At 38.1% G+C, this 15686-nt stretch overlaps 1 protein-coding gene across 5 annotated transcripts in view; it reads left to right on the top strand.

Annotated features, from left to right (window-relative positions):
* Window positions 1-14156, top strand: part of fgf12a (fibroblast growth factor 12a) — a 79986-nt gene extending 65830 nt beyond the window's left edge. For all 5 annotated transcript variants that reach the window (XM_079614284.1, XM_079614283.1, XM_079614281.1 and 2 more), the window contains 2 exons: window positions 10040-10238; window positions 12623-14156. In XM_079614284.1, coding sequence (XP_079470410.1) covers window positions 10040-10238; window positions 12623-12738 — 315 coding nt within the window. In that variant the 3' untranslated portion in view covers window positions 12739-14156. The remainder of the gene's footprint in view (window positions 1-10039; window positions 10239-12622) is intronic.
* The last annotated feature ends 1530 nt before the right edge of the window (window positions 14157-15686 follow it).

Raw genomic sequence — 15686 nt, 5'->3', positions numbered from 1 at the left:
GCTGTGCTTCAAAACTGGAAAATAATTCTGTAGCAGATAGGCGGCATTTAAACTTATCTCTATAAATAGTAGCTAAGCCCCCACCACGACCAACTGACCGTGTCGTATTAAAAAATGTATAGTCTTTAGGACAGACTTCAGTGAGCGGTCCAAGTTCACCGGCATTTAGCCACGTCTCAGTCATAAACAAAAAGTCAAGCCCAAGGGATACAATGTGTTCATTAATTGTGAATGTCTTGTTTGAAATCGATCTTACATTTAGTAACGCCATCTTCACGTCCTCAGTGCAATCTGTTTCCTGATATGTGGGTTGATGGTAGCGTGCTTTAAGATTGTGTTGATGCTGCAGCAACAATGAATAATCCAATGGACGAAGGTTGCAGAGATTTGCTCCTCTTCTGCAAACACGTGATCTCCTTGACAACCTCCTTGACGATAGCACTGATCGTAGTTTTTTGTGCAGACAAGCACACAAACAAGACAAATAAACTCAACAGAGAGGACATAGACAACAGACGACGGCTTGCCGAACACACTGGCGCCATCACTCTGACAGTTGCTAATTGTCACCAATTGCCAATATGTCTTGGAGTATCACAATAATATCGTATTGTGAGTTCAGTATCGTGATATGTATCGAATCGTGGCATGAGGGTATCATTACATCCCTAGTATATACACAATGAAAGGTAATTACACTTATGCTTGATATATAAACAACAAGAAATAACTGTGTAAACAATTATAAACATGCAATAAGATAATATCGGCCATTTAGGCAACATTAATTTGGCCTATTTAACGTAACAAACAGAATTATGATTATAACCCATAAACAGTGAAATAAGATCTATAAACATTGAAACTTACTTTTAGATGTACGCACACGATAACTTTATGAAATGAGGCAAACTCCTATACACTCTACTCTATACACTCTACTCTATACACTCTACTCCATACACTCTACTCTATACACTCTACTCTATACACTCTACTCTATACACTCTACTCCATACACTCTACTCTATACACTCTACTCTATACACTCACTCTATACACTCTACTCTATACACTCTACTCTACACTCTACTCTATACACTCCACTCTATACACTCTACTCCATACACTCTACTCCATACACTCCACTCTATACACTCTACTCTATACACTCTACTCCATACACTCTACTCTATACACTCTACTCCATACACTCTACTCTATACACTCTACTCTATACACTCTACTCTATACACTCTACTCTATACTCTACTCCATACACTCTACTCTATACACTCTACTCTATACACTCTACTCTATACACTCTACGGATTCATAACAACAACTGACGCCCTTTCAGCACATTCTAATTGCTCTGTAATTCTACTAGGGGGCGTTAACAGTCCATAGTCTATGGGCCCTATCATACACACGGGGCAATGCAGCGCTACAAGTGTTTTTTGCTAGTTTCAGCCCGACGCAGTTATCCTTTTCACGTCCTGCGCCATGTTGTTTAGCAAATGCATTTGCGCCCATTTGTGCGCCCATGGTTGTGCTGGTCTGAAAAAAAGTGTTCAGGCGCATTGTTGGCACGTTGCTATTTTGAGGCAACTGAAATAGACTGCGCCATTTACCAACAAAAACCTGGTCTAAATTCAGTGGTGCAGTTTTTTATTTTATTTTTATTTAAAGGGCGTATTAGTAATATGCTCCTCTAGGCGGGTGCACAACGCGTGTACACTCTGCTTATTACACACACAGGGATGTGCAGCAGCACACAAACATGCCAAATATAAAAAATTAAAAGGATTACAATGTAAAAGATTATTATTGTGTACATAAAGATATGGTGGAATCCAGCTTGTCCCGTAGATGGTCTGCTTGCTTAAACCTCGCGCCGTTTTCTCTCTGGAGAAGCGTTCAGTTTTTACGCTTGCAAATTTTGCCATGTAACTAGCGAATCCGCCATGGCACAAGCACAACTGGCTTTTAGAGGGAATGGGAGATGAGACTCCGATTGGTTTAGTCAAGTCAAGTCATCTTCATTTTATTCATATATTTAACAATGTAAAATTTTCCACAACGCTTTATCTGTAGAGTGATAAAGGGATCCTCCATAGGGAGAGGCTAGTTGGCACTTCAGCACTGCGTTGTCATCGGGTCCAGGCGAAGGTCCTTCATCAGATCTGGATACGGCCTGGATCCGGCAGGCTGCGGGAAAACCTCGGGATAAACAAAGACACTAAAATTAGCGTAGATGCCATTCTTCTTATGATGTAACGAGTACATCAGGATTTAAGGGAAGTGTTCCCAGTTCCGGCTGACCTAATCTATGCAGCCTAACATTGAGTTATAGAAGTCTATAATGCATTATGTGAACGCAGGTCAAAGAGATGTGTCTTTAGTCTAGATTTGAACTGACAGAGTGTGTCTGCTTCCCGGACAATGGTAGGAAGACCGTTCCAAAGTTTGGGTGCTAAATCGGTAGTATCTACCGCCAGCAGTCGATTTTGATATTCTAGGTATTATTAACTGGCCGGAATTTTGAGATCGCAGTAGACGTGAAGGACTATAATGCGTTAAGAGCTCTCTCAAGTACTGCGGAGCTAAACCATTTAGTAAATGTATACGATGTTTAATAGGGAGCCAATGCAGTGTTGACAGAACGGGGCTAATATGGTCATACTTCCTGGTTCTAGTAAGAACTCGAGCTGCTGCGTTTTGAACTAGCTGTAGTTTGTTTATTAAGCGTGCAGGGCAACCACCCAGTAGAACATTACAATAATCTAGCCTTGAGGTCATGGACGCATGAACTAATTGTTCTGCATTATTCATTGAGAGCATATGACGTAATTTAGATATATTTTTAAGATGGAAAAATGCGGTTTTACAGATACTAGACACGTGACTTTCAAATGAAAGATTGGTATCAAAGAGCACACCCAGGTTCCTAACCGACGACGAAGACTTAACAGAGCAGCCATCAAGTGACAGTATTCTAGGTTATTACATGTGGAAGTTTTTTGTCCAATAATTAGAATCTCTAATGTTTATTGCACATTATGCCTATACACACCCATTACTCATTAAGATAATAGGGATTTTTCCCATCGTTAAACTAGCAAAAGTGGATTCGGACACGACCTAAGTGCACTTGCGTCGTGCGCTTTAGACCATGCGCTTAGATTGTTAAAATAGGGCCCATCGAATGTGTCAACTCCCAGTCAGAAACCCCTACTAATATAAATCTATTACCTGAAGTGCTGAATACAGGGCCCTTTGTAACAATTATATTATGTATTGATTTACTTGGAAAGCCTATTTGCCATTACGTTGGATGATAATATTTTAAATAGGTTTATTCATTTCAGCTTTGTTAATTGAGACCGGGCTCTGTGACTGGCACTCAGAAATACAATAATACAGACATAATTGAAATGCGGGACACTGCTTAGGTCTTGCGGGACATGGGGCAAAGCTCCCAGTTTCGGGACTGTCACCCTACAGTGTCTGCAACGCACGTCCGTGGCTAGAGTAAATACTCTAACCGTTTAACATGGGTGTGAAAAAAATGACATACTGCATAGTACAGCAAACAGATCAGGTGGAAACAGACGTGTTCTCAAGATTCAGAGATCCAGATGATTGCAGTGGTTGAAAGCTCACTGAAAGGGAAGAGTATGAGTGAGTAACAGCTTAAATTTCATCCTGTTCCTCGCACAAACATACTCCCTGAGAAGCTTGGAAAATAGCACACAAGTTGAGGTAATGCTTTTATGGTGCTTTTACATCCTTTTTGAAGTTTAAAGTCTTTAAATCTCATGGACAAGAGCACAGTTCACTTCAGTTCCGGTAAAGTTCTCCCTCTGTGCCCTATAGAAGTATTAGTCATATAGTTTTTATCAACGTGAAGTTTAATAAGTGATGACAGGATTTATTTTAAAGGTGCTGTTAAACTTGAATCGTTTTTAAAAGAACCAAACTCATGTGCCTTGAAGTGCACTTAAGAGGTATTAATGTAGTAATAGTAGTAAGGTAGTAATAGTAGGAGGTAGTAATGGTGCCTTAGCTTCTCAATGGACCAAGTGTGAAAACACCCTATGCTTGCCAGTTGGATTCAATTGTGTTTGATGCAAATGGCATTAATAGGCTGCCGCTAGATAGACAAAAAGGTTGGATTGACAAAATGCCCAGTGAGTGGTCAATATTTTCCTGCAGGCATTTAGTGCATTCAAAGAGATGTGCTAATTTGAGCTCAGCTTTTGTGTTAGTCGTGCTGAAGGCCGCTGGTTTGTAGTGTAAACCGCTAGCTTGTGTGGGAGTTTGGGTCTAGCTATAGTAAGGAGTCCTCCTCCATTATTTATCACGCTTTCACTTTGACCTACTTTACAACACAGCAGTAACCACAATTCCCTCTGTACTTTAAATGCACGTATCTTTAATTAATATGTGCGAACACCCAACACCCAACGCCAAAAACTGAGATCTCATTCATACAAGAATACACTTGCACACTGAAAAACACCCACCGATCTTCTCTGACTCCGTACCAGTGCTGTGCACCATGCGTACACGTAGATAAAGCAATGATGAGGTAGTTCTGCACAATGCCTGTTCATGTTGTGTATTCACGTATCAGTTTTGCACCTCAGCTGTTTTAATTGTTTCCGCCCAGTAGCCCAATGAATTACTGGATTTTCTTCTGCCATTTTACTGCAGTACAGCACTCGGAAGACAATGGGGCAACAGAGGAATGGGGATTTTAGTTTTAATGGGACATAATTTACATTATGTACAGACACATACGCAGACACTGCCACACACTCTGTATAGAAGCCAAATATCAGGCTGCTCGTACATCAGCAGAAGAGGTTTGATTGACACGATGGTTGTAAGTGTTGTGAGTGCATCAGATCACAAGTGTGTATACCATAAAATCCATCATGTGGTTGGGGTGCAATCTGATTAAATTTCCATTGTATGTTTTGCCTTTCCAGTAGCATGGTCATGGTTGGTGTAAAACAACACGTTTAAACCGGTATAAGCGATGTACTTGGATGTGTTGTTACGAAATTAACTATTGAATATTTAGTCCCCTGGTAAAAACATTAATGGTATAAGCTGGATGACTGATTGCAATCTGTGCAGATGAACATACAAGATAATAAAAGAAACATGCAGATTTGACAACAAAATTCCACATGTAAGGTTTTAGATGAATTAAACTGGCCACACTTCAGATACATATAAAGCAATAAATGAAAGTTCACCTTTTACAACAAAACCTGCTGAAGCTGTTCTGAGCTGGTCAACACTTGGTAACACTTTACGATCACTGCCCGCTATGAATCATTAGTTAAGCATTAGTAAACATGATTTATAAAGCATTAATATACATTTATAAGCAGTTTATAAATACAGCTGTAAATGTTTTATCTTTGATTTATAAGCATATCTATAATGTGTTTAATAATTGTATTTTCAGACTTTATTAATGAAAAATTATTATTTTTTGAGTAAATGAAGTATTACATTCTTTACAAACCAGTTATTTAGGAGTTGTCAGTGGTTCATAATATCATTTAGAAAGTGCGAGTAAATGATTAATAAACTATTTAAATGTACATGTATAGCATACATCTTATTATTTAGACGTGACCCTGAAAACCAGTCCATAAAACATGGGTCAATTTTTTTAAATTGAGATTTATACCTCATCTGAAATTTGAATAAATAAGCTTTCCGTGATGTATGGTTTGTGAGGATAGGACAATATTTGGCCGAGATACAACTATTTGAAAATCTGGAATCTGAGGGTGCAAAAAAATCGAAACATTGAGAAAATCACCTTTAAAGTTGTGCATTTATGTTCGTGACTGTGCTGCATTCACTCACATTCTCATTTTTGTGAGCTCATCTAAAGTGAGGACTCATGCTTCAGCTTTTATAAAGGAGATTTAAAGGCTCAGTTATCTTCTAAAAAGGAAACAACGCAGTGTGATACCGAACCGAAACTCATCCATGATCTGCACTGCTGTTCTCTAATGTTCTCTAATCTCTCATTTATTTTTCATTTGATATCAAGTTAGCAGTTGTACAGTTGTTGTTTTATTGCATCCTGAAATAAATATTTGTTCTGTATCACTCAGTGTTGTGTTTGTTTCATTTATCTGTTTAAAAGATAACTGAAGCTTTAAAACTCCTTTGTAAAAGCTGAGGCATAAGTCCTTACTTTAGATGACCTCACAAAACTGCTAAATGTTTTAAAACTACCTGAATAAATCATGAATTACAGCAGGAATACATGTTAATAAAGCATTTATTAACACATTGAGTAACTATTACTATAAGTCTAAATAATATGAATAAATGTAAATTTAAATACTTTATTAATAATTGACCTAAAATTTCCAAATGATCCTATGAACCACTGACAACTCTTAAATAACTAGTTTGTAAATAATACATCATTTAGAAATGATAAATATTATAAAGTGTTACCGGATATTCTGCATAACCATATTCTACACCCCTTAATCCTTCCCAATGCCTAAACTTAACAACTACCACCTTACTAACTATTAATAAGCAGTAATTAGGAGTTTACTGAGTTTATTGAAAAGTCATAGAATAATTAGTTAATAGTGAGAATTGGACCCTAATCTAAAGTGTGACCGCCTTTTTACAAAAACATTTTTTTACTTCTTTTAAAAGTACTGTTCAGACCGGACGTTTTTCTTCTGTATCCTGGATTTTGGATGAATACCTCTCACACATCTATGTATGCTATGTGGATGTGTAATGCTGTCCTCTACTTTTCCTTCACCCACTGAGATGGAACTGTGTCCTTTCCAGACTCCCAATGTGAACGAGGCGGCTGTCTAGACGCTGCCCTGCCGCCCTTATCCTTTGAATAGTAATGACCTGTCAGAGAGAACTCAGGAATAAAGAATTCATAGATTACGCAGCAGAGCTAATCCAGACTCACACAAATCCATCTTCCTTAACGTTCTTTTACACCTTAGCTGTCAGGTCTTTGTGCCTTTTTCACAGGGACTTTCTTATTTTACACATGCACACCACCTCTATTTTCAATATGCACATGCACATTTATCAAGCTATTAGACTCATTCTGCACACTCATCTTTTTTTATTATTTGGTTATTCAAATGTCAGTGCTCGCAGTTCATTTATTCAGGGGATTTTTTCCCCCATTCTTACTTAATTTAAATTGCTTTATTCTGCTTTAGGATGTCTGCTTGTTTTGCCTTATTGGTCTGTCAAAGAGCATCTAGGGATACCATCTAGAGTTCTTCAAATCAACACATGGAGGACGTTAACTGCCAGTTTTCAGTTTATTCTCCGTTCTCCCAAGCCAGGAAAGTGCAAGGTGCTCACAGGTGCCAAAAACATGAAACATCAAAAAGGAAAAAAATAAATTAATAAAAAGACTTCAATATACAAAAACAATCACTTTGGATCAGGTATAACAATTAAATCAGAGCACTCGGCAGATACTGCACTCACTACCACCAGTCATATAGACTCTCTGACCACTTCCTTAGGTGAACATTTATACACATGGGTACAACCATTTCTCAATCATAAAATGGGAAAGTATTAAATACCATAAACATGTGTTAAAGATCAAGTAACCCCATTTCATTCAACACACAAATTTAAATAACAGCACAAACTTCAGTTCAACAATAATTATAGAAAATAGAATTATAATTATATCAATCAACAATAATTATACATAAATAACTTCAAAACAATTCCACCCCTTACCCACCATACTTGGTATTTCCCACTCCCATGATGCAACACAGCACAGGTACAAAAAGCACAACAAACGTCCATTCCGGTCTTTTACTAAAATCAAGATGGCCGCCACCATGCATGCTGACCCAGGTGACACGTCAACGGCCCGCGAAACGCCCAAATGTCCGCTGGGCTAGTGCTCAGGTGGCCAGTCTGAGACACAACAGTCTCGTTGTAGGTGCATGTTTGTGTGGGTGTGGGTGTAATCTCTACCATCTCTCCCTTCGCTGGTAGGCTACATCAAGGTAAATAAAGTGTCTTTTAAAAACCCAAGTATGTGTTCATGTGTTTCTAGAAAGGGCTAACAAGGGGAACAGAGGGCAGCTCTGTGACATGGTCCAATGCAGATTGTATCTAAGCAGCTTTACAACAATAAACAGGACATTTATGAGCAATGATGTAAACCAAATTCAATTCTGCTGCAATGCAGCTCTAGACAATAGTGGCGTTATTCTGAAGTCAGTTTATTGTTGATTCAGTTCTGTTCAATAACCGTGTTAAGTATCAATTACGAAATGAGTTCAATTCGGCTATAAAGCAGCTCTAAAAGGGTGATGTCGTCATCCAGTGCAGTCAAATCAATAATATTTCTGAACTTGGCCAAAGGCAAAGCAAGGAAACCAAACTTCATCAGGTGAAATAATATAAAAAATATAAGCAGGATTCAAAGGCTGTCAATTGAGAAAGATATTCTGTGGAAGCAGATGGTACAGTTACATCATCTAACAGCAGAGGCTGTACTAACCAGCCGCCATTGACCCCTTGGCAGCTGAAGGGTTTTTTTTTGTTTGTTTTTTTTTTACACTTGTAGCTTTACTAAAGAACTGTCATGCCTTGTTTACCCAACAACTCATTCCTCTCTCAGCGGATCTGTTGGAGTTTGAATTAAAGGATTGTATTTTGATCTCCAGTCTAGTTGCCTCTCTGATACGGTGTGCCAGCAGAATAAACACTGTTCATTACACATTCTTTAAAAAATATATATTTAATTATTTTATTTTATTTTTCAAATGCTGTTCTGAACCAGATGTTCAATTAAATCAGATTTGCAACATGCGGAAATAATTGTATTATTGTTTATGTATAAATAAAAACTGTGGAACTAGAAACCCTTCCCAAAACTGAAGTCAAATCCTGACAAGTGTCGTTTTTGGATTAAACTGTGTGGACGTCCTCACAGTCAGCGAAACCCCTCAAGATCAACAAGCACACTTTTGTGGTCTATTTTTGCTTTTAACCTTACTGTGAAGTTTCGGTTCTCTACCCTAATTGTTGATACGCTAGCACACGCTGCTAATAAATACAACTTTATACTCGCATAGTCCGTTTGCTTTGTAATAACGATTATAGAAGTGAATAGAGACCTACCCAGCTTTGCATGAACAGTGTTGCTCTTGATATCGTTAGTCCCAGCCTCCGTCTCGATTAGGATATGCGGTGGTTAATTTTTTGACTGTGACCGTTATGCTTTTGCCTCTGTTTGGATGCCGTGTTGTTGCTTGCGTTTCACCAATATGTCTTGAATATAGCCTTCGATCGCATACTGCAGCCCCTTTTGCCTACTTCTATCGGACACTTTATTTGCTGCTTTATAAAAGTTTGATCAAATTTCAGCAAGAAGAGCTGTCACAGCATAAGCCATGTTGATACCAAACCAGAGCCCAGATGAAGTTGTCGGACGTAGCAACAGTAACTAAGGGGGGCGGGGCTTAGCCAAAGGTGAATTCGTACAGTATGAATGACCTACTCCTGACCCCGCCCCTAAACCTACCCATCACTGGGTTTTAGACAAATCATACGAATTCGCCACCTTTACGCACTCGTATGAATTCGTACGAAATGATTGTGAGATAGCGTTGGGACGATCTGTGCGTTGTGATAGGTGAAGGTTTTAAGTTCATCAGTTTTGGCTAGAGTCCGCCAAGCCACATTAACCTTTGTAGCATCCCAGCAAGGTAGCGTCTGCTGCATGTCACCTGACCCAGATAAGAGATGCTAACTCCTGCTGCCTCTCTCTAACCTTCACATATTTCGAACACACACACATAAAGTCACTTGCACACCAACACACACTTTCATAGTCCTTCAAGCTACATTACAACACCTGCAGCCTCCCCGGGGACTCTCCAACAGGAAAGTTTGACCCCCTTTTTCTCCTCTAACCACCCATCAAGGGACGAGTTCATTCACGTATTGTTGTTGTTTTCATCCGCAGGAGATGTTCACACCTGAGTGTAAATTCAAGGAGTCTGTGTTTGAGAACTACTACGTCATCTACTCATCCACCGTGTACCGCCAGCAGGAGTCGGGTCGAGCCTGGTTCCTGGGCCTCACCAAGGAGGGTCAGGTCATGAAAGGGAATCGAGTAAAGAAAACTAAGCCCTCCTCACACTTTGTACCAAGACCCATTGAAGGTAGTGTGTTTGCAAATGTGTGTTTCCTGCATTCAAGAACCCTGTCATGTAATTCAGTACCAAAAGAAATATTAAAACGTGACCAGATGAAAAATAACGTGATAAGATTTATTATATACTTTGTGTAGATTGTATAGAGAGGGACTAAGGGTACACCGCTATATTGACGAACTCCATTGGTTTCATATGCTTGCCTCATGCGTCAGATCAAGATGCATTTAATTCTTTGCATGCATTTGTAAAAGTTGAAATTATATTTCATATATATTTATACTTGTATAGATCTAACACAATGCCCCTACCCTAACCACTAATAATATATCAGTAAAAACACGTAACAGCAGATAAAAGTAGAGGTATGAACTGCAAAATACGGACAGTATAACAACTCATGTTGCATTCCAAGTCTTCTGAAGCCATATATTTTTATGTGAGGAACAGTGTAAAAAACAGACAAATTGTATGTCACGAGACGCATGAGAGCCAATGGCTTTTCACAATTAAAGCTGATGAATATGTTGTGTTTTGAGTGTTATAGCGGATTAAGATGTTGACTTGCTTTTGTTGAACGATGACTGAAACTTTGTATTACTGGCACGTCTCGTGATTATATTGAAAGTATACTTTACACTTTAAATGTCTTGCATTTAAAGACTGATATTATCCAGAGATCAAACTATCCTTAATAGTGATATTAAAACACATTTATGGCCTAGTAATTTAGAAATGTGCATTGTGCTGTAAAGAAATACTCCAAATAAAGTTTAATTATAATTATATTAGTATAAAGCGTAATGTCAAGTAAATATGTTTATGGTTTGGTAACACTTTACTTGAAGGGGTGTGCATAAGACACGAATATGAAGGAAGTTTTATGCATGTTTCTGACAACTGTCATTAAGTGTCATTCGCTCAATTATGACATTTTTAATGCAAATATGACACTGTTAGATATGTCTTTGTTATGACAACTTGACATAAACCGATACATCATAACCTGTCAGTGTCTTTGTCATGACAACTTGACATTACCAAGAAAACATCAATTATCATAAATATGTCATAAACATGACATAGCAGATTCATTATCAAACTTAAGAAACCACTTACATTAAACTGTCATGTAGTTGGTTTTGACATTGGCTGTCATGAGACCATTATAACTGTGTCATGAATATTTTTCTTGACCTCAACTACAGTGGTACAAATTGAATTTGTCATTAAAATGTAATTTAATGACATTAAGTAGTTTCTTAACTACTGAAGCTAAGTGGTTTCTTAAAGGTGCTCTAAGCGATGTCCCGCGTTTTTTAGGCCAAAACATTTGTCGTCACATATAGCAAACATCTCCTCACTATCCGCTAGCTGCCTGTCCCCTGAACACACTGTAAGAACATGGTCTCTGTCACGGCCCAGGCTCCACAAACACCAACAAAAACAAACTGGGCCAACCCGCACCACGAAACATAACAAACTGTTCCAGCCAATAACAGACCAGAATGATTTGGGGGTGGGGTTTGGGGGGTTAGTGCGCGGATGAGGAGGAGGGAGGGTCGAGCTAGCCTCCATTTTGTTTGACAATACTTCAAACGTCAACAAGAAGTGACGTCACCCAACATCTCTTAGAGCATCTTTAATTTTGATCATTAATTTATCAAGTTTGATCATTAATTACTGATAATTGATCATTAATCTACTAAGTCATGTTTATGACATATTTATGACAGGTTATGTTGTCTTGGTAATGTCAAGTTGTCATGACAAAGACACTGACAGGTTATGATGTATCGGTTTATGTCAAGTTGTCATAACAAAGACATCTCAAACAATGTCATATTTGCAACACAAATGTCATAATTGAGTGAATGACACTTAATGACAGTTGTCATAAACATGCATAAAACCTCCTTCATATTCATGACATGTGTCATGTCATGATTATGAAGGTGGCATGTCAGTCTTATGCACACCCCTTCAAGTAAAGTGTTACTATTGGGGGTTTTGTAATATACTTAGTATAAATAAATTTTATTTTAAATACATTTTGGTATAGTGTTTTTTCACTAGGAAATTTGGAGTGGAAAGTGGAGTTCCAAGTTTGTCAATGTTATAGCGATGCCTATATAGATGAAACTTTAGCATAATAATTATAGTGATGCTTCAGTTTTTGACACTTTGGCAGTATGTAGGGGTTATGTATTTGTGAAAAGTGGGTGTTACATACCAGAATGGAGCCAGATGCTTTGAGACAAGAGGGCTAGAAAAAATGCCAGAAAGAAAAATTGTTACGCAAAAAAGTTATGTCAATCATAAGTCTCATTACTCATAATGATCGCAGTCAAAAGTAATGGGTATTAATCTCTTGATGTGTTTGCATATTGCAGTTTGCATGTATAGAGAGCCTTCACTGCATGAGATTGAAGAGAAGCAACGCTCCAGGAAAAGCTCAGGAACGCCAACGATGAACGGAGGCAAAGCGGTCAACCGGGACTCCACATAGCAGAGCTCAAACACGGGAGGCAGAGCAGCTGTTCCCTCGCCCTCACCCTCGCCTCCAACCACAACAAGATGACAAACTGAACTCTTGCCTGAGAAAACTTCTAGAAGAACACAGAGGGGGGGGAAAGAGAAATAAATGTTACCGTTCCAATCAGGAGTTGAACTCACATTTTATGCAAAAAAAAAAAAAAAAAAAGTTCAATGGGCAGTCATTTGGTTCACAACAATAATAATATTCTTTGTTTGGGGTTTTATGCTGTGAGGAATGAGCTTTAAAACGTTCTCACGTGTTCATTTCCATGTGAATGCTCTTCATGCTTTACTTTCATCAAGAAAACGGGGATTTTTCTCTCTTTGCTCACAATGCTCATTGCTATTGATTCTGTTTGTGGATATTATGCAGATTTGAGCAAGTTTTTCTGCTTTCTTTTATTTATTTATTTTTCCTTCTGAGAGGCGAATGCACTTTGTGACTCCAGATTGCTGGAATGTCAGTAGGGTGAATGTAGAAGGGACGCTCAGTTACTTCCGAAGCTTTTAGGGGTGGTCTTGGATCGTTTCGTTGCCTGTTCATTTTGGTAAGAGATAATATCCACGCAACACTTTCTTCAAAAATCTTGCCCGCCTTGGCGCACATACGTCCAGCACACATATTCTGTATGTTTGTGCATGTGTGTGTGTGTGCGCGGCACTGCTCAACATCTCTAAACGGCGACTTGGTTTCGGCTGGAGTGCGACGCTCTTCATTGCGATTGACGGCTAAGCTTTAGATGGAAAGTAGGCGATTTCCTGTGAATTATTCTCAAATTTCCTTGCACCCAAGCAAACTTAAGTATTATATTTAGCTCAAAGTATGACAAGCAACTCAGGAAGCTCTAGTCTTAGAAGTGTGACCCCGACACCAGCCCTGTCCAGTAAAAAAAAAAAGCACAAAGAAGGCCAGTTTATTGCCCCTTTACGGGTTTGGAGGTCGGGCTGGACAGGGTGGGTGGATTGTGGACTATAGGAGGAGCCTGGCATTCATAAGTCTTCCAGTATAAATGGCATGAGAGCTGTGCCCAAGTATGCAGCAACAAAACGCAGAGACTTAAACGCATGAGTCCTCAGAAAAGTGTGTTTATAGTTAAATGAGAAATCGTCAACATGTTTGTGACAAAGAGTGTAAAAAACAGACACCCAATGCAAAGATTGTCCAGATCAAATGAGTTTCCAGACAAGAAAACACTGTAATGGGAGTGTGTCCTTTCGCTGTGTACAAACAGAACTCTTTATTTTTCATGTTTGCAGATGTTTTCACCTAAATGAAACACTATCATATATGCATTATGAATAATGAGATGTATAAAATATGCATTGATATTATAAAGCAGAATGAAATTAGGATTGTTTAAGAATAAAAGTATGATATTTAAAGCTTTCACCCCTGTGTCACTGTATAGCTTATTTTCCAATGATTCTCTTGAGCAACTTTACTATATAAGTACATTTTACAGTAAGTGCATTTAATGTAGCACAGAGGCAGAATAAATGCATTTACACAGGTATAATAATGTTATGATAAAGCTATAATAAAGAGTTTAACTCTGTTGCCAGTAATGTACTGTTATTGTACAGTTCTTTACTGTAATCTACAGTATGTTACTGTAAAAATACCGTGCTCTAAATTTAACTAATTTCACTTGCAGAAACCGACTGCTTTAAAATTAGCGTTTTAATTGTATTAACTAAAATGTATAATGCACTAATAATGTGAGCAAAGTATTACTGTGAACTTTAATTTGAGAGCACTAAAAAAAAAAAAAAAAAAAAAAAAAAAGAGATCTCCACTGGACCAGCAACTACACAGTCACCGCCAGTTAAACAAAGCAACATGCAGCATATCATCAATGTTTCCAGTTCTTCTCCTGGAGTGAAGCAAAGGCTCTGCTCTTCAGCACAACGGTGACCCCCCCCCCCCCCCCCCCCCAAAAAAAAAAAACTTTTACAGTAATATATACCTGTTTTATAACTTACAGTTTTTTACTGTTAAATACATTCTGTGGGGGTGTCTTTTCATCTTATACTGTTAACTCTTTCAACCCCACAGGAAAATACACACTACAAAGAGTAAAAAGCAACATTGATGCGGTGAGATTATTAAGTGAATATGTAAGTGATTGTTGAGCATTAGTGATGAACACCTGCTGTTAACAAGCAGAATCACTGAAGGAAAGAGGAACACAAGAACAGAAAATAGAGAAACACAAGAACTACAACTGACTTCCAGCCATTACACATTATTACATGTATTATTAGTATGACTTTATTTCTGTCATACATCTTCAGAAGTTGTTGAGATATTGAGATATTTATTTGGTTTAAAGTTACCATTATGGAGATCAGTGTTTGCTTTAGTCGGAATGCTGATAACTTTCTTTAACCTAATCAGTTTTTCTCTTACTTGAATTACACACACACGCACGCACATATGCACATGGTTTGTGAATTTAGTTATATTGATTATGATGATCATCATAAAGCCTGTTCATTCAATAATCTCATTCAGAGTTTAACTCTGTATCAAAAGTGTTACATTACCAACACCGTGAAACTACATCGAGTTACAATGATGAATTTTATTAACACCTCATGCACAACTAATAAACAAAGCTACCCTGTCTTGCAGAAACACAGAGATATCAAAATCAGCACGTCTCTCAACAATGGTGGCAATATATATATATATTGCATGCACTGCAACATGACACTTTTGATTGTCACCATTGTTGAGATTAATTTGCCGATTGTTGATGTTTGTGTGTCTAAGTCATGGAGGAGTTTTTTTATGAGTAACAAATATTAAATACCCATAAATTCAAAGCATATACTCATTATGAGATCAGAGAACCAGACATGTCCAGGATGATCACTGGATCATCAACTTTCTCTTGACTTTATCTAGCAATAACA

The sequence above is a fragment of the Phoxinus phoxinus genome (assembly GCF_949152265.1).
Source record: "Phoxinus phoxinus genome assembly, chromosome: 5".
Lineage (NCBI taxonomy): Eukaryota > Metazoa > Chordata > Actinopteri > Cypriniformes > Leuciscidae > Phoxinus > Phoxinus phoxinus.
Note: the sequence above shows the minus strand (reverse complement) of the source record. Positions and strands in the feature narration are given on the sequence as shown.